At 36.1% G+C, this 26,273-nt stretch overlaps 1 protein-coding gene across 1 annotated transcript in view; it reads right to left on the bottom strand.

Moving 5' to 3' along the window:
• Window positions 1-26,273, bottom strand: part of tgfbr3 (transforming growth factor, beta receptor III) — a 122,283-nt gene that overhangs the window by 63,815 nt on the left and 32,195 nt on the right. The window contains exon 3 of the mRNA XM_051896724.1: window positions 19,290-19,477. Coding sequence (XP_051752684.1) covers window positions 19,290-19,477 — 188 coding nt within the window. The remainder of the gene's footprint in view (window positions 1-19,289; window positions 19,478-26,273) is intronic.

The following is a 26,273-nucleotide window of genomic DNA, read 5'->3' as shown; positions in this document are numbered from 1 at the left end:
AATGGTGGTCACAAGTTTCTGCTCATCTTGTTGGTCAGGTTTATCCTCGCCCCCAGCCCCTGATGCAAACAGTTCTTACTTCTAGACCAGCAATGTTTTGTAAGACCACTTTTCCTGGTTCAGAACTGGTGCTTTGGGTGTCGAAAGACAAAGAACTGATTTGAAACTAGGCTCTGAACCAGCACTCAAACTACCTTGGTGGAAAAGGGGTAACAGTCAAGTCAGCAGAAATATGAGAAGATTCCAACAAGATTCTCGGATCCCCCAGTCGAGTACTGGCTATGGCACCAGCAACAGCAGCATTGCAGTGGAAAACACATTACAGCCCTCTTCAATCTCAGTGTCACCACTGGAACTACCGCTGAATTGAAAACAGAGTTGTTAAACTGACCACAGCCAGGCCTCAGAAGAAAAGAACTGGTTGAGATGATCATGTTGAGAGATAAAAAGTAAGGCATGGCCAGTGTGAAGCCCAGAGTGTGAGTCTGGACCTGATTTCACAGGCCACTGCACTAACCGCTGTCTGATGGTTTTGCAGGGGCCCGTCCGGCCAGATTGAGTTACAAAAAAACTACAGGCTCTGATAGGAGACAGCTGCACCTCCCCTTACAAACCTAGCCCAGAGGCTAGCGTCACTGCAGGGGGTGATGGGAAACTGATCACACCATGTCATTTAACACACCAGCAACCTACCATTCAAATCAACAAATCGACCTCAGTGAGAACAAACAGTGTCAGCAAGACACTGCAGTTCCTGTGCGGAGACCATGCTGTTCCTGTCTATCTGTCTGTGAAACCTTCATAATTCCTGCATTCTTGTGTAAAGCACAAATTAATCAACTCTGTCAGCTCTTAGTGTACTGTAAATCTCTCTCTTTTACTGCTGACAGCAATTCCCTGCTTAAAGGGAAGGGTGTTGACTCTATTGATAGAGATTGTTATGTGACTGATAGTCCTCCCAAAATTTCATTTCACTAAACATCCTCCAATTAGATGCCAAATAATGCAAGATATGCAAAACATTAAGCCTTGTTAAACATAACAGTCACAGTGTTCACTAGGGCCATGTGAAGTTTTGGGGAATAGGAGATGTTTGTGAGAAATGGAAGGACAGACAAATGATAGGGAGAAATGGGGAAACTGAGAAAAAGTTGGTGACCAGATAACTATTCCCTTTTAGGGATGTCAAATGTACTGGTACTTTAAATTTGAGACTAAAATACAATAATGTCTTTCTACCATCTGGGTAATATAAAATACCAATTAGGCACAGATTTTTCTCTTTATTTAATTACTAACTTTAACCATTACTTTAATAAGAGAGGATTTACTTATTTGAATTAGAGTTACTTAACTGCTTAAATAATTTTACCATATTTGTTTTTGCTGTGGAATTGAAATTGCTCTTGAGAATTTACACTGCCATTGACTGTAAATGTGATTTTATTTTTGTAATATAAACTTTTTATCTCACAACTGCAATCTATTTTAAACAGTATCTCAGATGTGGAAACCATCTTCCATATTTAACTGCTCACATTCACAAAGGCAGTTTTAACTAAATGCAAAAATAAAAACATTAGATCTCAAAAACAACTCTTTCAGTTATGTACATTGTTTTCTGGAAATAATGCAATGTTTGCACATTCTCTGTGACTGTGTCAGAGCAACACACTTAACTACGCTTAGCAAAGCAGAGATTTGTGCTGTCAAGAGATTTTCTTGTAAATTTGATAAAATTATTGCCATGTGTCTGTACATGATCTTCGCTACGACTCTGTTTGAAACAATGTAGAGCTATGCAAGCATTTGGCACTGTTCTAAACTCAAATCTTTGTGTGTGTTGTTTGACTGTGCATCTTGGTTCTTTCTGCTTGGCTGAAGAAGAATAAATGAGGTAAAGATTGAGGGTCAGATCAATCTGTTGAGAACTGTTATCACCACTGCTCAGTGATCTGTGACCTCTCAACCTGAAGTCACTTTAGTGCACTGTGATGTCTTTCTGCCGGTATCTAAGATATATCTACCTCATCAGCCCTCTGTGCAGATACAGTACATCAGAGTATGTGGGAAACCGATAGCCATCACTCTGTGTGTTTGTGTGTACTTGTATGAATTTGAGGGCAAGTTTGGATGATAAATCTGATAGCCCTAAGCCTCTATGCATGTGTTACGTGCACAAACTTGGATTCGTTAAAGAAGAGAACAGACACAGGTTCTGCTTTTTGATGAACATGCAATTTTTTGTCTGCACCAAACAGTTGCCAAAGGCTCATTATAGATTCATTTTATAGATTTGTTATAAAAAATTAAAAAACTCCTATTCTTGACAAGTATTTAGTCAATTTTTTTTTCAATCTTAAAATTACGTTTATGCATTTTACATAAACGGCTTAAATATTTAAAGGGTGTTTGTATCAAAAGATGAACAAGTATTTTTTTGTCTATTTTTTCTTTTAAATTATCTAAAAAATACTTCATCCATGACTATAACTTTACAGATGTTAAAATTTGTTTTTAGAGAATATATTTTCAACAGAGTATGTATATAGTGAGTGTATTTTGAGTGTACCGTCTTGCTACAATGATATTCACACCTGTTTTAAAGTCGGCATGAAATCAAAATTGACCCTGTTTACTTTGTCAGTGCACATTACTAGTCTCGTGGTGAACAATTCATCCTTGCAAGCTGATTCACAAAAAAACATAAATAAATAAATAAATAAATAAATAAATAAATAAATAAAAACTGTCTGTAATCTTTAATCAGAATCTAAAAATGAATGTCCTTCCCAGCGGGATATAACAAGCCACGCCCTCTATTTTTCTCATTCAATATTCTGTTTCACTCGGAAAATTTGTCACAATACTGAAGTAAAGTTGTTCGCAACTTCCAGTTCACAGTGATTTTAAGTATAAACATGTTAAAAAGATGTGACAAAATATACAAAATACACTTAATTAGGATACAATCTATGAGTCCACAGGTAAATAAAATATATCTTCATTTAATGATTTTCAGCTATTTTTACTGTAAAACATAAAATATCTTTAAAATATTAACAGAAAGACACCTTAAAAAATCATTAAGAAGCATTTTTTATTTTTTTTTTGCAGTGCACTATTTGCCTAGTGCAAACATTGTGCTACAACCAAACATTGCGCTATTACTGCACAATAGAGCGATAATATGATAAAACAATCAAAAAACAAAAAAGACATTTTGTGTAATTTATCAACTCAATGATGAAATGATGGAGAATAGTATTAGATTAAATGTCAATCGAGATTGATTCTCAGGCTGGAGGTGGCAATGTCGCTCCTGTCCCCTTCACCTCGTCAAAATCTCATGTTTGGGTTTGCGAGGCTCCAGTCTCTCTATCTAAGAATTCCACCTGATAAAACAATCATCCGCTCTGCCTCACACTGAGCCGTGGCCAAGAGCTGGTGTTTGATGTTTAACTTTCGCTAAATTGATTAGACAAAGATGGCCTGTGAGTTAGATTAAATGGCTTGACTTTGTTTATTTTCAGCCATGCTGTGGAATCACACTCTCAGAGAGGGATAAAAGACACAGGCTATCCGCTGTTTGCTCTCATGTTGCTAAGAGAAAATTACGCTTGTTTGTCAAAAGATAGAATGTGGTTATTTTTGTGACACAGACAGTTTGACAAGGGAAATGCCACACCCTGTAAACGTCTGATAACTCCCATGGCTCTGCACTGTACCGGAAGCGAAAGAATAAAAGTATGCCGATACTGGTTTGCATGGAGTAGTAGACCACAACTAATACCATACATACCACAAGAGTTCACCTGTTACCATGTTAATATAACTTAAGATAACTTGAGTCCTGACCTCAAACATCTTTATCTAAATGTTTGTATTACTGGTATATATTCAACATCTAAACAATTCTTTTCTCGTTTTCATGTTACTCTGATTGATTGATTGATTGATTGATTGACTGATTGATTGATTGATTGATTGATTGATTGATTGATTGATTGATTGATTGATTTCTTTCTTTCTTTCTTTCTCTTTCTTGGCTTTTTTGCCTTTGCTATCTTCCTTTAATATGGTGGTTCTTCACTGGTGAGTCAAGACCCAAAACTTTCGCTATCACTCTGTTGTCTAATCATATGCCATCCTTCCTTTGGAATCAGCATCAGCCAATGAAAACCCCATACTCTTGTCAAACAGTTTAAGACTGAAAACAACAACAACAACAACAATCTTAGAAGGGAAGTAAAAATGTTTGTCATATTCTTTGTTGTTGTTGTTGTTGACCTTAAACCATAGACTTGGATCAACACAAATTGCTACAAATTCATCTGTGGCTTATAGAAATGAGCCAAAAACCCGCACAGATTGCATGACATGCCTTAATGAATACATAAACTATTCAAACATTTGGGGTCAATAGTTTTTTTATTTTTAATACTTCATACTATTTTACTTTAATTAATACTTTACCATTAAGAGACATTTTAACAAAAGAGACTATAAAGACTTTTACAAAAAGATTCTATTTCTTCTTTTGAACTTCCTATTTATCAATCTTGAAAACAATCATGGTTTCCACAAAAATATTAAGCAGCACAGCTATTAATATCAACGTTGATAATGATAAAATCATATTAAAAATGGGTAACACTCCAGTTTATGGTCCAATTCTCACTATTAACTAGTTGCTTATTAGCCTGCATATTACTAGGATATTGGCTGTTTATTAGTACTTATAAAGCACATATTAATGCCTTGTTCTGGATAACCATATTCTACATCTCTTAATCCTGCCACTATTAATAAGTAGTAATTAGGAGTTTATTGAGGCAAAAGTCGTAGTTAATAGTGAGAATTGGACTTAATCTAAAGTGTGACTTAAAAATTTTCTGAAGGTTATGAATGATCATGTCACACTAAAGAGTGGAGTAATGGCTAAAATTTCAGCGATCACACGAATAAATTACATTTAAAATACACTGAAACAAAATGTTTATTTTAAATTGAAATAATATTTCACAATATTACTGTTTTTACTGTATTTTTGATCAACTAAATGCAGCCTTGGTGAGCATAAAAGACTTCTTTCAACAACATAAAAAAAAATCTTACCAACCCTAAACTTTTGAATGGTAGTGTATGGGTTAAATCTGCAACTCTGCAAAACCAGTTGAGAACCACTGCTCCAATCTCCTCCAGCTGGTATATTTATTCACATTCTGAGTAGTGCATCTAATCTAGTGTAAATGTGCCATAGAGTAATTCTTCGCTTATCAGACTAGTTTTCCTCTCCAGAATATACACTCTTGTCCCCACTATACTTACTGCTCTTATCACATCTACTGCCGCAGAATGAATGCTTTGTTTCGCCTCTCTTTGAGAAGCTCTATCCATCCACATCCACACACATAGGCAGAGAGAAAGGTTCTGGCACTTTGATCCTTGGGTCACTGTGGAGACTGATGAGATCATTAGAGTTTTGTGCATTGAGATGAAGGAGTGAGTTAACCTGGAACTAAAGGATTACCGCCCAAGCGGCCTGTGTCAAAACACAGCCATTCTCTGCCGCTTGCCGCAAGGGTATCAGACTACCACCTACCAGCCAGGCCTTTGTGAAGGTGGCAGTGATGGAGGGTGCAGATTGCAGGCCTGAAAGGGCCTCTCTGACTGGGCTGGTTTGCTGTCTGTAGCAGGGCTTTGAATGCAAGTGTGTTTGAAGTCGAAAGAATCCGTCTCCCTGAACTCTTTAGATAAGGACACTGAGATCCATGGAAATATCTCTTATTTCTCATCTCTCACAACGAGGAAAAAGCTGTCTTGATGTACAGGGCTGCAGGGATGGCCACAGATACGGTTCTTTATCAAAAGCACAGAAGGAAGACTCCTTAATGAGTCAGGATCTTACTGCTCTGCCAAAAGAACATTCCACAGCATCATCTAACGTCATTCTAACCTATATTCCCAGAAAAGCCAATGTGTCGTATCAAATGCATTCCGATTAAAACCCCAAGACCATGTCCGTTATACTTAAGGCCATCCATATGCTAGTTAACTCCTAAAAGCTGACAAAATATTTTAGCCTGTATAAATATTTTAAATGGTCAAGGCTATATATAAAAAATATATACAGTCAAACCAAAATTTATTCAGACACCTTAAACATTTCATTCATTAATACAGTTTATTCACTACAGTTTAAAAAAATGGTAATAAAATATGACAAGATCTCAGAGTTAAACTGTCTGAAAAAAAAAAAAAAAAAAAAAAAAAAAATCTTAATAATGTCAGATAACTCATAATCAAAACATGGTGAGGTCAAAGTGTCTGAATAATTTTTGGTTCCAAATTTTTATCAATTTCACTGGTAGCCCACTGTATGAAGAATTTTTGGGTATATTATGTCACAGTTTAGTTTATTTTGCTATCCTCACTTACATAAATGAACTATAGTGTCCTGCACCCACTAGTAAAAATATATCAAAAATATCAAAAATGTCTGAATAATTTTTGGTTTGACTGTATACACACACACACACAATACACACACACATATATTTTTACTTTGCTGCAATAACATTAATATTTATTTTACCTTATATTTCCTAACATAATTTGACAATTTATTAACTAATAAATAATTTAAAAATAAGTAATAAATCAATAAACTATTTTGAACTATAAAAAAATAATTAGGACCCTAATTAGAAAAAAGCTGCCAAATACTGGTCGACGACTGCTTAATTTTGCTGAATTTACATAAACTGAAGGCTATTGGCTGGTTAAAAAAAAAAAAAATTATTTGATATGCTCAGACAACTTCCTGTTTCAGTAGGAAATACTTGAACACAGGAAAGAACTGAGATGGTCAAACCCTTTCTTGGAGCCATTTTTTGCACTTTATCCTTGTTTGACTGGTATCTAGCATGAAGGCACAAAAATATACCGGTGGAGAGAGGGAATGGAATCCAGGGAATGTCACAGACAGAATTCGAACTTGAATTTCCCACATGAGCACTATCACTCAATATGTCCACTGCACCACAGCTCTGACAAATTTTTCATGGGGAAAAAATATTGCATTACTCATAAAAAATAAAAATAAAAATCACTAAAGCGAAATAAAGTACCGTTATATTTTCATTGAGAGTGATGAGGAAGTGAAAGCAGTATGCACAGTCACTGCTAGGTGTTTAGTTTCACTTAATTAGCCAGTGCTGCGGTTCAGTCTGGACCAGTGCCACGGCCATTACAGAGCAAAACGCAGCTGTGCACTTCTCTCTGTTATTGAGAGGATAACACAGCCTGGGCCGTCTACTGTAACACTGTACAACACACTGGCACTGGGAAAAGAGAGAGGGACAGGAAACCGTTCCTTATGATTTGTGCAGTAAAATGAAAATATGTGTATGTGTGAGGGGAGCAGAAGGAGGGAGGCTGTGCTTGGGAAAGATTTTACACAAGGATGTTAGTTTAATGTGAATAAGAGGGCAGCACTGACACCTTGCAGCTGCTGTCTGTGTGAGTGTTAATGTATTTCTGTTCAATATACAATAAACAATTATTCATATCATACTTTTTCAACATTTTATTTTTTTCCCTGAGGTCTACTTTTAATTTTAGTCAAGGTTCTTATGCCAAAACAGACATGAATATTTTCCAAAGAAAACAGGAAGGAAATTAACTATTAGAAAATAAACACCCTGTTTGCATGTGAAATGGGCAGCACTTACACACAGGCTGTAAGTGTTCTGTCTCGTCAAATATTGTTTGATCTTCTTCATCCTTTAATAGTACAATAATTTTGTCCATTAAGATTTTGCCCATTTGTTCCTTTGTTTAACACCATGTGTAAACAATTAACTGCAGTTCAGCGCTTCCATGTTTTTGTCTGAACGCCGGCTTAGTATTGGCCGAGGCTGTTCATGTGAGCACCACGACGCATGCGTGTGATGCTGACACTGGAGCCGGCCAATATTGAGCCGGTGTTTGGATGTAAACACGGAAGCTCTGAACTGTGTTCACTGTGTACGATTCTGACAGGGTAGAGAAGAAACTGTTGAATAAAGTAGTTATTTTTTGTTTTGTTTTTGCACACAAAAAGTATTCTCGTCGCTTCATAACATTAAGGTTGAACCACTGCAGTCACGTTGACTATTTTCACGATGTCTTTACTACCTTTCTGGACCTTGAATGACGGAAATTACGTTGCTTTCTATGGGCTAAAAAAACCTCTCGGATTTCATCAAAAATAACTTAATTTGTGTTCCGAAGATGAAAGAAGGTCTTACGGGTTTGGAATGTCACAAGGATGAGTAATTAATGACAGAAATTTCATTTTTGGGTGAACTTACCCTTTAAGTACAAGTACTGTTACATTGCTGAGATAATACTCAATTACAAAAAAAATACAAGTAAACAATCAGTAATAAAATAAGAACAAATTAACAAATAAAATAAAAAATAGCCTAAACAAATACAGTATTATCAACAGTATTATTAACAGTACTGTTTGATTAAGATTAATGAGTGACACAGACAGCAGCAGTTATATTAGGCTGCTGTTACTTCAAGACCTGATGCACGGATATAGGCCTACTGTTAAGCGTTTTCTTTCTCGTAACCAACTGTGTTTACATGAATACTCGCCAAGACATGCATTTTGAAATACTTTTGTCAAACCTTCAGTCCATAAATCACTCTGAGCTCCTTCAGTGTGCAGTTATGATCAGCTCTCCATAATCTGCTACAGTGGGTGGTTTTTTTTTCAGTCCAAATATCAGGTTTTTTATTGACCACTGAAATGCCGGTCAAAGGTTTGAATATTAATTCAAATTGTAGGCGTACTCAGTAACGGATTGTGATTTTACAAGTAGCGAAGTAGATTACTTAGCTTAATTTGTACTTAAGTACAAGTAAAATTACAGACTTATAATTAAATAAACTCCTAAAAGTACAAGTACCTAAAAACATTACTTACTTACAGTAACGCAAGTAGTTACTTCCACCCCTGTCAATTAAAATTGACACTTATATATTAATAATGGTTATTATCAGTGTGGAACGCTGCTTATTTTTGACTAAGCAGCTTGATGCTTAATATTTCTGTGGAAACTGTTATACACATTTTCAGGATTCTTTGAAAGTTCAAAAGAACGGCGTTTATTTTCAATAGAAATCTTTTGTAACAATTTAATGCGTCCTTGCTGAATTAAAGTATTACTTAGCCAAAACTTTTGAATGGTACTGTATAGTGTATCACAGTTTCTGCTTAAAAATGTTATTGAGTAAGACTTCAAGCTTTAGTTGCAACATTACTTGGATGAAGTATAAATTCCCAAAAATAATACTTAAGCACAGCAATGAAGTACAATTACTATGTACTTGAGTTTTGACTATGACCCCAAAACGCTCTTCCACACAATTCAGACCCAGTGTCTTCACCTCAATCTGACAGAGTTAAGCCTGTGAGGGGACGTGGAGGATTTGGAGCATTTGGAGACTAACCTTGCCGTAATTGCTGACTGACCGGGCGCATTCATGCTGACTCTGTAAACAAGCATCCGAAATCCAGTCCAAAACAAACAGGAGAATGGCCACTTCAAACAAAATGAGATGAATTTACGAACTCTATGACCTGACTTACATTCCAAGAGGAATGACAAACAGCTTGCAAATTTCACACAATATGAAGGGCAAGTGATGCTGTTATTTCTAACAGGAGGATGTGAGAAAGACAGGGTGCGTATTTGCTCAGTCTCTGAACTCAGAGGCACAAATATAAATTAACACAGGATCCATGATTATAACAGAACAGTAGGTCATGGCTTATTATTATTTAAAATATTTTTATCATTATTTAATAATATTTAGTATAGTTATTTTTAATAATTTTCTAGAAATGTTTATTATAATATGAAACACATTTCATTCAATACTGAGAACTATCAACAAAAATAGTTCAGTAATTAAAAATGTACTCATTTTTACCCAATATTTGTCACTATATCAGCACACTAGGTTTTGGAACAGAGTTCATTGTGGGAAACAAGCTGAAATCTGACTTGGCACATTTCAATCAATAAATAAATCAATAAACATTATTTTTAAACTGAAGTTTAAATTAATGGCAATTTCATTCACATTTCCATACAGGCCACTGTGATGGATATTCAGGATTAAAGGGTTAGTTCACCCAAAAAATTAAAATTCTGTCATTAATTACTCACCCTCATGTCGTTCCACACCCGTAAGACCTTCGTTCATCCTCGGAACACAAATTAAGATATTTTTGATGAAATCTGATGGCTCAGTGAGGCCTCCATTGCCAGCAAGTTAATTTCCTTTGTCAATGCCTAGAAAGGTACTAAAAACATATTAAAAACAGTTCATGTGACTACAGTGGTTCAACCTTAATATTATAAAGCGACGAGAATACTTTTGTGCGGCAAAAAAACAAAATAACGACTTTATTCAACAATATCTAGTGATGGCAGATTTCAAAACACTGCTTCATGAAGCTTTGAAGCTTTACGAATCTTTTATTTCGAATCAGTGGTTCGAAGCACCAAAGTCACGTGATTTTAGTAAACGAGGCTTCGTTACGTCATAAGTGTTCAGAAATTTCATTGGTTCAAGTGACTTTGGCAGTTTGATACGCGCCGAACCACTGATTCGGCCATCACTAGATATTGTTGAATGTTGTTATTTAGTTTTTTTGGCGCACAAAAAGTATTCTCGGTGCTTTATAATATTACGGTTGAACCACTGTAGTCACATGAACTGTTTTAAATATGTTTTTAGTACCTTTCTAGGCATCTGAAAGTGTTAATTATCTTGCTGGCAATGAAGGCCTCACTGAGCCATCGAATTTTATCAAAAATATCTTAATTTGTGTTCCGAAGATGAACGAAGGTCTTACGGGTGTGGCACGACATGAGGGTGAGTAATTAATGACAGAAATTTCATTTTTGGGTGAACTAACCCTTTAAATAAGTAATTGATGATAAATAAATGTGTCAGACTTACTATATCAGACCGTATCCGTTGATAACCTCTGCAAATCAGAGCAAATTTTAATGGTCCATAGTGTATTACGGACAAGTCCTGCTAGTTGGCGGAACCGGGATGGCCAGTAATCCTATCACCCCTCTAGGTTTTCAACATTGTGTTTAGGAGCAGTAAATCAGGGCTTCGCTGAATTGTTTATGTCTTGGGATCTGATCCATCTGTCGTTGAAGGCCGGTGGCGCCTGGGCACATGAAACACGACCCTACCACAGTCTCCATGCTGGATTAGAACTGAAGGACAGTGTGTGTATGTGTGTGTGTGTTTATCTGTGAAAAGAAAGAGAGAAGGAGGTTTTGGTTGTGCATTTAGATTGATTTAAGTGTGGGTGTGTGAATCCAGAAGGCCACATCTGTGTCAATGCCCCAGGTAGGTGGTTGTTAATGTCAAGGCTCATTGTGATTCAGCCAGATGTCCTTGGGTGCTTATCTTTCTCCATTTAAGTGAAAAAAGAAGCAGGGCCAAACTTTCTCTCTCACAACCATGACCCCACAATCCGGCCTCAGCCCCTTCCAAACCTCCTCTGTGCCGCCAAGAAGTCATGGATAGGCAGATTTATCTGTCCTCCAACCATCCAGCCAGGGACCACACAGGTGAACAAGGCCTGAGAGACACTGAGCTAGGTGTCAGGACAGAGTCAAGTTTCGTCAATACATAAAATCTCTTAAATATATAACTGGGGAGGAAAGTTTTGACATGCCGGGTAACCCAGCACTCCTTCATTAGCACAGTGAAGCAAGCCAACGAATACTGTACACGCTAAGCACACGGCCCCGCAGAGAAATGGTGAACATCTGGAAGCGGTCCAAAACAAATAGTCCAGAAGGGGTTCATCTGTAAACCATAAGAAATGCGGCACTCTCTGCTGCATAAACGTGTCAAGGACAAATAGTCTTGCATGACATTAGAACACTTCTAAAGTCCGCAATCCCAAAGGAAGGAAGCCAATGCCCGGGCTCAGCATTCTGTGTGATTAGCAAGACAATGCTTTTTTTTTTTCTTGCAGAGGACCACAATGGACAAAAACATGAACTTCAACCACAGTGAGAAACAGATATTAAATGAATGAGAGTCTTCTGAGAATTTGACCATTAGAAGGACCCTACAGTTCCCCTCTGGGACATTATTGTTTACTGGTTTCTGAGCCACACAAGCTGAATTCGAGACCAGTAACTGGAGTCATGGTTTTTAAAAAAAAACATCCGACCGCAAAGGGCACTTTGGACACAAGGTTACAGTGTGTCCAAATAAAAAATATATATATATTTTAATTTGCTTAATCTGTACTTTTGACTTCCATCATAATTGTCCTTAAAACAAGATACGTTATTTGGAAAGCAAAAATAGGCTGAGATATCAAGATTTGTTTTTAAAGAACATATTAAGCTTTTTTAATTTTACTTTTATTTTCCATCAGAATTATAAAATATAGTTATGTCTATGCTTAATTAAAGCAAGACGAAACATTTCAATAGAGAAAAAAAATAAAAATACATATATACATACATACATACATACATATATATATATATATATATATATATATATATAAAAATGTCAAAATTAGGGATGCAAAGACTTGCCATGCCAACTAACTGAAATAATAAAAAAAATTAACTGAAAAATTAAATCTGAAAAAAAAAGTCTAGCACAAACACATTTGAAATGAAAATAGAAAATAAAAATAAGCTTTTATTTTTATTTTCTATTTTCATTTCAAATTTAGTTGTGCTTTTGTCATTTTTATTATTTTTTTTAATATTTCTATTCAAACAAATTCAAAATATTAATAAATACTACAATAGTATATGAATAATATATAGCCAATATTAATATTTATACTTATACTATTTCTACACTAAAAACTAAAATTAACCAGCCATCAAAACATTAAATGTTACAGAATGTAATATGGATATTCATTTCATTTTGCTAAACAATACATTTAACAGTGTTATTGAACTATTAGAGTTATTAAAAAATGAGTGTTAGATGAGAGCAAAGGTAATCTAAATATAAAAATTGAGAAAATGTGCACGCACAATTAAAAATCCAATATTGGTTGATACAAATCAATTTTATTTTAAAACAAAATCAAATATTGGCCAATATCCATATGGTACGGATATATTGTAAATTCCTACTCAATATGCAGTCTTATTAAGGACATTTATGTTGTTTTATGGATGTTTACATATTCATTACTTAAAAAGATAAAAATACAGATAAGAAAAACATCAGAATCGGTGTGCATGTGTTAACAACCTGGTTCTGCAGTTTCCAAATATGTGTGTATGATTAAATTCTGATGCATAGTCCCTTAGATAGCAAAGATCACTAGTCCGGATGTGTCTACATCAACAGCTGTCATTATGCTTTTGTTCAGTGAATCCTTAATCTTCTCTTCCAATCACTGAGCACAATATCTGGACCGGTCTTTGAAATATCTGTGGCTTGGAATGCAGTGAGAGGAACGGTGTTATCTTCCTGTGTGTGTAGACAAAACTCACCTCACATAAGGCTTAAGGGGGAAGCTTGAAATCCGCTCATATGCATGGTGCACGAAGAGCTGTTAAGTTGCAGCCTTTAAAGGCAAAGTGTCTCATTTTTGGGATGTTATAATTTCTATAGTTTAATGTAAAGAGATCATTTTAAGTATAAGCATTTTTTTTCATTCATGTGGGTTGACAGTTTGTCTTTATTTTTGCAGTTTCGTTTGGTGCCACTAGTGATGCTGCAATTAAATCTCCACAAGCTTTTTCCATATTTAAGGGAGCTACATGGAAACTATGCTAATGCTATTTTGTTGCAATTGTACTTGCCAAGCTAGTCGCAGCGTTTGCTTTGTATTCTTCATGTTATACATATCCTATTCTCCCTTTTTCCACTAAAATGAAGAAAAAATTACATAATAAATCTGCATAAGGAAAACGAACCAAGACATATTGCAGTCAGGACTCCAACAAGGCCCTAGAACGTGCTGAGTAAACACAGTCTTGGCCTCCATTCAATTGTTAACCAGTTATGTGCAAATAGCACAAAAAAATGGCACATCTGTTACCAAGATACCGATACAAACCCACAACAATGGCATCATAGGGAATTGAGCTCTTTAGCCATTTGCCAACAAAAATGAAGGGCTAATGGCATTATAGCATAGCAGAAAATGACATGTCTCATTCATCATCGGCAGAGCTCCAGTCCGCTTTCCGCCGTAGGCTGCAGGAATCCTGATGGCTAGTTGAGACATGTTGATTTTCACACATCTCTAGCACATGGTTTCAGGCCATTGCAAAGTCCTGATGAAGCACATTTAAAGAACGGGATCCAATCGCATGACCTGTGACTCATGGTGCTTGTGCACAGAGGAGTCATGCTATCAGACGTGCTGGTGTTTATCCATGACCCGCTGTTTGAATCAATCGCCTAGAGACGCTTACACCTTCAGAAATCCTGCTGAAAAAGCTAGTCTCATGGCCTGGTCAGGCTGAACTGGTTTGCTGGTTTTAGAGCGGTTTTGGGCACTGTTCTTGGTGATCAAGAAACTTTTCTTATTATCAGCATCGAAAACAGTAGTGCTGCTTAATATTTCTTTTGGAAACCGTTATACACCTTTTGTCAGGATTCTCTAATTAATAGTTCAAAAGTTCAACTTTTAGTTTACTTATTTATTTATTTTTTGTGATCATTTTTTATTGGTTTTACATAAAGAAGGTCACTTACAAATTTTCCAAGAGATTCTTCACATTTCGAAGCTTTACAAATCTTTTGTTTCGAATCAGTGGTTCGGAGCGTGTGTCAAACTGCCAAAGTCATGCCCCCCCAGTGGTGAACCATGGAAATTTTGAAACACTTATGACATAACGAAGCCTCGTTTACTGAAAACTTTGGCAGTTTGAACCACTGATTCGAAACAAAAGATTCGTAAATCTTCGAAGCTTCATGAAGCAGTGTTTTGAAATCGCCCATCACTAGATATTGTTGAATAAAGTCGTTATTTTGTTTTTTTGGCGCACAAATGTATTCTCGTCGCTTCGTAACATTAAGGTTAAACCACTGTAGTCACATGAACTGTTTTAAATACATCTTTAGTAGCTTTCTGGGCATTGAAAGTGTTAATTGTCTTGCTGGCAATGCAGGCCTCACTGAGCCATCGGATTTTATCAAAAATATCTTAATTTGTGTTCCAAACATGAACGTAGGTCTTAAGGGTGTGGAACGACATGAGGGTGAGTAATTAATGACAGCATTTTCATTTTTGGGTGAACTAAGTCTTTAAAGAGGTTATATGTAGAATTCAGAAACCATTGTTATTAGTGACACCAGTGGCTGTTAAGTGAACTGCAGCCAGCAACATATTGCTCATGCTCGCTCTTTTCACTCTTTGCTTAGAAGTAAAAGGAAGTTCTGAATACCTTTGCAGCGATATACTGCTAACAAACATCCCGATGCGTCCACGCTGCTGAGAATGGTGTGAATATGTAAATATGTGCTGCATGCTTTCTTCTCAACAACAAAATAAACACACACACACACAAAAAAAAATGACAGCGGTGAGAAAACAGCAGTTAAGAAAGAATCTGATCATGTGCATATGTTTGCACAAGCTCTGCAATTCACCGGCATCATGTCTACAGATGAGGTAATTAAAAATTATACTGTAATGATAGTTTGATTATAAAGTATATTTTAGACTATAGACTATATAGATCTGGCTATGTGCGACTATAGTTTGACTTAATCCCTTTTCTTTTGACATTACAGTTCAGAATGGCCCTTTCGATATTATCCTGAACATTGTATAAGCATTCCTTTCATGTGTAATTGATTGGAAGAGAGGCTTTTGGTAGTGCGTGTTTACGTCACATCCTTTTCATTTTCACAGCAAAAAACGTCCCGAGTTTTTTGCATAAAAACTAGGAACCCAGGAATTTGGGGATTGTCTCGTTTTTTAAGTTTTGTTGCAAGCTGTTCACACATTGGCAATAAAAAAGGGATTCATTAACAAAAATTATTACATATAGCCCCTTTAACATTTACAGTGATTTTGCTCATCATATTTTCATTTTAGTAGCTTAATGCTAGATATATTATACATACAGTATTTGTCATCACATGGAGTTCTGGAGATAAACTTGATAAACGTTACAGTAGCACCTATAAAGCTACAGGCCGATATAGCTTTTTTTTATTTACTCACAATTGCATTTGATTCGTAAGTCTTAAGTTTTAGAGACTGGATATACAGAAAATAAAGTCTGAAAGCCTTGATTGAGCATGAGACTGTGGACTGCAGTGAATTTCAAGCAGCTGCCAAAAGAGTGGAGTGAATTTTGCCTATAAAAGCATTTATTTTGTTTATCAAACACTTGAATCTTTTGTTTGCAAATGAAAAGAAGCTCTTTCTCTCCCTCTCTCTCTCTCGCTTGCTCACTCCATGTTGCTTAGTCTTCTGAGATATGTCAGATAGCATTCCTCAGGCTTTTGTTTCACATACTGAAGCCACCAACAACAATCTGATCTCTCTGGCACGGATGTTTACAGCACTCCGCTCCTGTGCTTTGGCCAGTGCGCTTTTTCTTCTGCTTCCTGTCTGTCAGGGTGGAGGGAACAACAGCGATCCTGATTACAATGCTTGAGGGCACACAGTACATGGTATGGATATGAGCGGCAGTCTAATGGAGCGCCTCGGAGTAAAATCCAAGTGGGCTTTGAACCCTGGCAGGGGTGAAGAAGAGAGCCTTTTGTCTGCGCCGACCCAGTTGAGTGATACTTGCTCCCTGATGCAAAAAACACACGACAGTGAAAGCGAGGCGGTTTAAAGCCATCATTGTCTGTGTCGGCAGGGACCAATATTGTATTTCAATAGAGCTGTGAGCCCAAGCCACACAGAGTTGAGAGGGAGAAAAAGCCTCTCTCGATCCGCGTGGCTGATAGTGCCCGACAACTGCATCCATTTGCACTCTTTCTGTCTTTCTTTCTTCTTCTGGCCCCTCTCACTGCCTCTTTCTTCCTCCCTTTTCACTCACAAAAGTCCAGACAGAGCCTTACCCCAACTTTCCTGAGGCCCAATGCTGTTTTTCTTGGGATATGTGAGGGCTGAAAACTTGAAGGCCAATCTTTCTCCAAGTACATATTTTCTTTCCATACTCATTGGTTACTAATGAGAATAAAAAAACACACAAATTGGGCAGAAAGGGCTCATATCAGAATTGTATCTCGTTATTTTGTGAACCCGAGTGTGTTTTTGTGCATTTGATTAAAGAGAAAGCTCTAATTACAGAAATGATAACGCAAACATGAGATTGTACCGTCTCTCTGCGAACATCTAGAGTCAGCAGTGCTCTCGGCCAAATAGTTCTTCCAGCAATTACAACATCAATTCACAGGCGAACCCTGTGGACGCACCCCACGCTGTTTCTACGACACCCCCACCAACTAACAAGAGAACTAACAACTTAACAATCCAGCCAACTCAACTCACCTCAGCCAAGTTCAAAATCAAAGTATGTTTATAACCATTTCATCATTGCAAGTTAAACCTACAAGAAGCAGCTCTGCCAAGAAGCCATTTAAACAACTCTTGGTTTCCAGGTTTAGTGGTTTGATGTTTCATAACAGTGAAATTGCTATTTGAACAATCTAAAATAGCGCTCACATCGGGTCCTTAACATATCCATTTCGTCATACAACATTTCTGCTGGTCTGTGTTTAAAGTTGCATGAAAATACTGAAGGATATAAGTTGGGGAAGCTACTTTGAAAATGTAGCTTGCGATCTCATCACAATTTAAAATGGTTCAAATTTAGTCAAGCTACCCAGTAATAAATTACAGTTTAAAATAGAAGTAGAAAACAGTTATGTTAAATTGTAATAATACTTCACATAATTACTGTTTTAAAGGGTTAGTTCACCCAAAAAATGAAAATTCTGTCATTAATTACTCATCTTCATGTCGTTCCACACCCGTAAGACTTTCGTTCATCTTCGGAACACAAATTAAGATATTTTTGATAAAATCCGATGGCTCAGTGAGGCCTGCATTGCCAGCAATTAACACTTTCAATGCCCAGAAAGCTAATAAGGACGTATTTGAAACAGTTCATGACTACAGTGGTTCAACCTTAATGTTATGAAGCGACGAGAATACTTTTTCGCGTGACTTTGGCGGTTTGATACACACTCCGAACCACTGATTCGAAACAAAAGATTCGTAAAGCTTCGAAGCTTCATGAAACAGTGTTTTGAAATCACCCATCACTAGATATTGTTGAATAAAGTCATTGTTTTTTTGCCGCACAAAAGTATTCTCATCACTTCATAACATTAAGGTTGAACCACTGTAGTCACATGAACTGTCTTAAATATGTCTTTTAAATTGTCTTGCTGGCAATGCAGGCCTTACTGAGCCATCGGATTTTATCAAAAATATCTTAATTTGTGTTCCGAAGATGAACAAAGGTCTTACAGGTGTGGAACGACATGAGGGTGAATAATTAATGACAGAATTTTCATTTTTGGGTGAACTAACCCTTTAACTGCATTATTCATTAAAAAATGCAATCTTGGTGAGCTTAAAAGACTTGTAATTGGAAGTGGTTAAATTGGAATCATTCATTTGATCTATGAATCATTAGTTTAATCAGTGAATCATTTATTAACAATGCGAATGAACCAATTAATCGATTGAATCAGACTCCCCATTGCTACATACACGACACAGCACAATAAAATGTCATGATACAATCGGACACACATAATAGCTAGTCATTGGAAAAAATTACACTACACCAATATGAAAATGTGCTACTGAAAAACTTAGTGACAACACTGAAGCTAATACTACACAAGCACCAATGCTTTTCTAAGTTAATTTATTTAATAAATGTACAAGTCGCACAAGTTAAGTTAGCCTGTATGCTAATAGCATTTATTTACTGAATGCTTTTTGGCGCAAGAGATTGTAGATACTAAAACATAACTTTGTAATTATGTTTGGGGTTTGTTCAATTGTCATTTTTTATTTATTTTGCAAAACTGTTGCATGAAAGCAAGAGTACATCGGAGGTCATGCTGTTATTCTTGATAACAAACATCCCTTTCACATTCTAATGCTAAATTATGACATGACTGAAATGAGCTATTGGATGCATATAAAAAGGCTTGTGCACGTAAGGATTCCTTGCTGCTTTTGAGGCCTAGTAGTGAAGGAACCTTACCTCTGCTGGTTTCTCTCTGGCTCCTTGTGCATTGCCTTTTCGTAGGTTGATGATGTGCACCTCCTGAGGAAGACTGGTGGTTCCTCGGCTAGCGCAGCCTGATAGGGCAGTAAAACTCTTTAACATGGCCTGAACCGGGTGACCCACCCCAACTGGCAAAAGTTCACAAGGGCTCCGAGACAATGGACCTGCAAATTATAGAAAACATGCTGTGAACATCCTAAATAAACACACATTCTGCCTCATTATTCTGAAAACATGGTGTTTCTTTTATTTATGATACAGTGTTTGACTATTTCAATTTTATCAATGGAAATTATACAGGCTTTTGCATAGAACTCTGTGAAGTCACTTCAAACCCACACCGCAAGTATGTAGGAGCTCAAAGCATCCCATATGGCTATGTTCAAGCCAGTTATAATAAAAACCCTTAACAGTTGAAGATGAAAGCGACATTTTTTATATTGCAGTTCTGTCATTGTTAAATGATAAGCGTCAGCCATTATGCAGCATGTAAATAGACAAAACAGACAAAAATATTATATATGGTGGTATACATTGCAATATCATCATTTTGCAAAGTTCATTACCTGCCCCAGCATAATAATATGCTTTTATTAAGCACAGTTCAGAACATGAGATATTCATTAAATATGTCTACATATTTACTGAATTTTGCATCATAATCACTTTCTGCAATTTATACATAAATTAAATCTATATAGGTTTCTTATTCACACTCTTTATGGTGGAATTTAGTTTGCAATGAATTTCACTGCATTGAAGAAGGTAATACTAAAGGAAATATCAATTTGCTTACATCATATGCAGGTAAAAAAAAAAATTATACTTAATTTAATTTATATAGTTTTTTATAATTTATAAATAGTTTTTTATAATTTATAAATAATATATTTTATTTAGTACTGCATTTAGATTAACATTTAGATTAAAATCCAAAAATGCAATACTAAATAAAAAATATATATTATTTATAAACTAAATGTATAAAACTTTTTAAAATAATTTACATTAATAATAATAATAATAATAATAAAATATATTGTATACAAATTATTAAAAACGATATAAATAATAAATGAATAAATAATTACTGTGTATAACTATTTTTTATTTATTGTTAATTATTACTATAAATATTATTATTATTATTATTATTATTATTATTTTAATAATAAAGATTATACACAAACACAATCTGGCACACAGCATATGTCCTGCTCATTACGAAGACTCCTACTCATCTGTCCTCTTTAATAGCCTCTACTCTCTCTACAATTTTTTTTCTCTCTCTCTCTCTCTCTCTCTCTCCCTAAATGGGAAGATTTACCCTCTTAATCACTTTCACAAAGCAAAAAGGCTTCACACGTTAGTGCCCTCCTATGTCAGAGACTCCTCTAATTGGCCCACATTCGAAGAGGTCAGTGCGGCTGTTACCACAGAAACTAAGCAAGCAGTGATGAGTTTGTACTGTAGAAATGGAACGAGCACACGCTCTGAGCCATGACCTTGAAACACAACAGAGAAAGAGATCATGGAATAATGAGGAGAAAAACAAGCACTGTGTGAAGATAACAGCCCCTAATGATACTGTTCAGCCATTGGTGATGAATGTTAAACAGGACCCTCTTGGCACCTACATTGAAATGATGGCCAAAAGGTTCAAGGTGCAGTTCTATTTCAAATGGTCACAAGACTTGTCTGGTCTAATTCACCGCAGGTCATTAGATCTCCATTTATGTTTAGGTTGTGCTTTAATAAGCTCTGCACCTTCCAGCTGAAGGTCAACTTTAACAGACATGCCAAATGGCAGCAAGAATACAAGGGAGGATGAATGAAGAATGTTTCTCTCGAGCTCAGAGGGTAATCAGCAACCAAATCTAGTAGATGAAGGACCCATAAGGGTGAGGGTGTGTGTCTGTGAGTGTGTGTGCTGCTGATTGTACAGACAGAGGTCCCTACAGCTAGGCTTATGTCTCTCCTGCCAAGAGAAACCAAAGGAGCATGGGATGATTACATTTACCCATCAGCCGATAAAGCTCAGGACAACCTGGGCAGATGAGCAGACTCAGACAGTAAAGCCAGTGTGTCTCCAATGAGTCTCAAAAAAAAAAAAGATACAGTGGGGAAACTTTTCATTTTATTTCATTTCAACTGTGGCACATAAAACAATTTTGTTGATTGAAAAAAAAAATAATAATCAGGTTTCTGAGACACAACATCAAAATTGGTAATCATAAATATATGTTCACACTGAATCTTCCAATTAACGTGGAAACAACATAAAGACAGTATTTAAAAAATCTGAATTTTAAGTATTTGTTTAATCACTAAAAAATGCTGGGTTAAAAGCAACCCAAGTTGGGTTAAAAATGGACAAACCCAGCGGTTGGGTTAAATGTTTGCCCAACCTGCTGGGTAGTTTTATTTAACTAAACTATTGTTTAAAAATTACTGTATTGCTTGCTTAAAATGAACCCAAAGTCGGAAATTAACATTAACCCCCTCGAGTCGGCTAATGTTTAATAAATGAACATTTATTAATACGTTTATTGAATAATAATTAAACAATAAACCTTTTTTAAATTGCTTATTAATAAATGTTCACCTTTTGATTATTATTGTTGCCTCTAGTAATTATGTGTCTCATTTTTAATTTCCAACCTATTTTCGGTTCATTTTAAGCATACCATATAGTAATTTTTAAACAATAGTTGGGTTTAATAAATCTGCCCAGCACGTTGGGCAAACATTTAACCCAACCGCTGGGTTAAAAACAACCCAATCGCTGGGTTTGTCCATTTTCAACCAAACTTGGGTTGTTTTTAACCCAGCATTTTTTAGAGTGATCTTTGTTTAATGGTTTAATGGCATCATTTCATGCAATTTTACAGTTTTTGGAAGTGAAAAAGAACAACACATTTTGTAATTTACAGTAAAAAAAAAAAAAGCTGTTTTCTTCTTAGTTTGTCCTTATAAGTTATGTACATTAGAGTTTTATGATACAGCGCATTTTGCTCAATTAATTTTTATTGCATTAATTTAGTGACATGTTATCATGATGGTGTTTTTTGTTTGTTTATGACACCGTACTCCTTGTAAGCACCTCAAATATATATATATATATATATATATATATATATTTTTTTTTTTTTTTTTTACTGTAAATTTATAGTTAATCCGTAAATGTTATAATGCTGCTACCATATTTTTTTACAGTAAAGTTCTGCCAACCACAGCTGCAAGATTTTTTTTACCATAAATGAAGGAGATGTCATAATCGATGTAGTATGTAAACACATGCATACTAATAGAGCATACCTTTGAACTTGTAAGAAGTATGATCTTGCATTCTTGCAAATGCATTACCTACTTTGACAGCACACGGTCTCTTGGATGCAGCGTTTGTGAGCGGCTAGCTGGAGTGGCTAGATTTTGCAGATTTCACCAGAGACAGCCATTTTAGTAAGCAATATGTAGAAGGTTGAAACTCATAATTTCAGCTTAGAATTGCAGTAGATAGCTAGATAATAACATCTATAATCTATATACTGAATCATCAAACAGCAGTGGGGAACTGCCCACTAACACTGAATGTCACCAATAATACATAGAACTGACTGACTGATTGTGAAATGAAGGTTTGTTTTTTTTGACATATGGTAACTTTAATGCACACATTCCTAAACCGCACTGAGTGACACATGTAAACGCACAAACTCTTTTCCTGAGGATGTAATCTCCCGTGAGAGAGCTTGAGGTTAAGTTCTCTTGCAGGTCTCTCTTTGTCCACAGGGACACACACCACTCACATTTCAGCTCTAACATGACAAACACACAACCACACTGCGATAATGATCAGAAAAACATTTGGAAACTATTATAATGTGTGAGAGAGGGAGAAAGAAAGATTCCTCTCTTCAAAGTGTCATATGTTTGTCTTCAGGTAAAGTGTTATCCAAAGACTGCTTTAGCTGTTTGTTCGTCCAGAAATGAAAATGTGGTGATATTTTGCACTCCTTCATGTTGTTCCAAATCTGTATTACTTTCTTTCTTGTGTACAACACAAATTATACACTTTGAAGAATATCATGGTCACTCTTTTCCATATAATGAAAGTAAATGAGGACAGGGGCTCCATAATAACCAAAAAGTACCACAAAATAATCATAAAAATGGCAAACAGGACTATTCCAAGTCTTCTGCAGAAAGCAGAAAGAAAGTCATATTGGTATGGAATGACATTACGTTAAGGAAATAATATCAGAATTAAAATTTTCAGCTGAATTCCTATATATGCCACCATTCTTATGCGCACCAAGGCTGCATTTAATACACACAAAAAAGTATAATGTGAAATATTATTACAATTTAAAATTATTGTTTTTATTTTAATAAATCAAAAAAAAAATTATAATAATAATAATAATAATTTAAAAAGAAATCATTCTAATTTACTGTAATAAGAAATGTTTATTGAGCACCAAATCAACATATTAGAATTATATCTGAAAGATCATGGGACACCGAGGACTAGAGTAATGGCTGCTAAATCCATTTAGATTTCAAAATATTTTCAAATTAAAACAGTTATTTTAAATTGTAATAATATTTCGAAATATTAGAGATTTTACTATTTTTGATCAATTAAATGCAGCCTTGGTGAGCATAGACTTCTTTCAAAAACATGAAAAAAAAACAAACAAAAAAAAAAACTTACAGACCCCAAACTTTTGAACAGTAGGGTATTTTTTGTGATGACAGAAACGCTTGCATTCAGGGCTCGAATGACCTCTGAATTTCTGTTTTTTCCTTTCTACAGGCTCTATCGGTCTCACATAACCCTTGACGTCAACTCGTAAGTGTGCAAGGAAACTGCACTTTGATGTGCTTTAATAGGAACAGCCATTTTGGGAGAGCACGTAGATCAAGAATGAAAGGTTTTAAAATCACAGATAAAGAGGTTAACAGTCACATGTGTGACTTCAATACTCCATCCTCCTCCACTACCTCCTCTTCCTCCCAGCGGAACAGAGTTTGTTGCCTGTCTAACCAACGGCATCACGCCTTCGTCCCTCAACAAAGTCTGAGATCACTCAAACTCACTTTTTCCTTCACAGAGTGAACAGAGGAATAACAAGCACCAGCCAGCCAGAGTCTGGAAGACAGCCAAAAGATTACAGCTCTTATTGGGCAGCCATGTTGTTTCTTTATTTAACTGCTTAGGGAAAAGGGCCCACAAGAAAAAGTGCTTCGGGGAAGAAAATGCAGATGATTTAGAGAATAATAGAGGGAAGCCGAGCATTTGTTGTGTGATTCTCCAACAAAAATGGAACTGAAATCAGGGGCCATAAACAAAACTGCATTCCCATCCTGACGAGAAGGATGTTTTTAACTGTGGGACATACCATTAAAAATCCCATGAAGAAAAAAAATGAACCTGAATGCTTTCAATACATTCATTTTCTATAGTGTATATTTCAAGAGAGATATTTATTTTTAAAAAATAGGTCTTCTGCGGGAGAGTTTTATTTGAAATTGATGAGGTAAGATTATTCTTTCAAATTATCTAGAAAAACAAAATTTTTTGACGACTATAAAACATAAAATACATATTAAAGAAAAAATCTAATGGTGAGTGAAATATGCATCATCCATGGTTTCCTGCTGAGCTTTGGGAGATAAAATGAAGAATTTAGGGTGTACTCACACCAGACACGGTTGCCTTAAACCGAGCCCGAGCGCTATTGTCCCCCCTCCCCACTCCCCCGCTGGCCTGCACTCACATTGCCCTTAGCGTTCCGTGCCGGAGCACGCTTACGTCATATACGATGCAACTGTTTGTATGGAAGAAAACCGGAAGAAATGCACTTTCGCTAAGATATTGCCTAATAGATTTATCATTTATGCTGCGCAGCGATTTTCACTTGCATGTATCAGAGGATTATTGCGAACTACGAAGGCAGCTGACGTTAATGGAGAAATTCTGCAGCTTTACTCGCAAACTACAATTCCCGTTCATCAATAAGGTGAGAACCAGACCCATTATAAGCCCAAATACACTCAAATTAAGTACATGAATTGAAAAGTGTACTATCCAAGTAGTAATGAAGATGTCTCTGGTCATAATTTGTTTTATTGGTTTATGATGGTTTATGCCAAAATGATCTTTCCACTCCCTCGGTTGAGAATCACTGTTCTACATATCTCCACGTTTTTTTCCCTTTGCCTGTGTGTCTGCGCTCCCTCTTTCAGCAAGCAGAGGACAAACTGGTCCTATCTGGCAGCTGTTAGGGTCTGTGGCTGTCTGCTAGCTCCAGCTTGGACGCCCACAGAAATACAAGAATGAGAGACACCGTTGTTCGGTTTAGCAGGCCTGAAGGCTTGAAAAGCAGCCCAGCTCTCTCGCACCTTAAAAAGCTCAGCTTCAATCCCAACACTTCAGATACACCTCTGATCTTTCTTCTGATGTCGTATTCAACCAGCTCTGCACTTTCATCCTCGGTCCCTCCAAAGTCTTCTTCTTTATGCTCATGGAGTTTTCGTTGCCTTGTGTCGCCTCTGAGGGGTTTTAGGTCTGACACCCTGTAAAGCTGCTCTGTGTCCAAAAAGTGCTAAATAAGTAAAAATGAATTTAAAGTTGTCATATCATGAAAAATTTAATTATCCTTGATCTTGAGAAATAAAAGTTCATTGTACTATGAAAACATACTCAAACTTTGAGAGCTCACAACTCCCTCCCTAGTCCAAAAGACCATATAGTGAACATTAGAGGTGGGTGATATACAGGCGAGACATGATTAACCAGTAGAAATCTGTCAATTGGTAGAGACTTTGGACTATCGTCTCTATCGCGTTCACACGACATTACCATGCTGTGCCATCACAAAAGTTTATCATTTGCTTGTGTTTTTAAGCATTGCCGTTTAAAAACATGTGATTTTTAAACTGCCGAAGCGCAAT

Source organism: Ctenopharyngodon idella, chromosome 6 (genome assembly GCF_019924925.1).
Source record: "Ctenopharyngodon idella isolate HZGC_01 chromosome 6, HZGC01, whole genome shotgun sequence".
Classification (NCBI taxonomy): Eukaryota; Metazoa; Chordata; class Actinopteri; order Cypriniformes; family Xenocyprididae; genus Ctenopharyngodon; species Ctenopharyngodon idella.
Note: the sequence above shows the minus strand (reverse complement) of the source record. Positions and strands in the feature narration are given on the sequence as shown.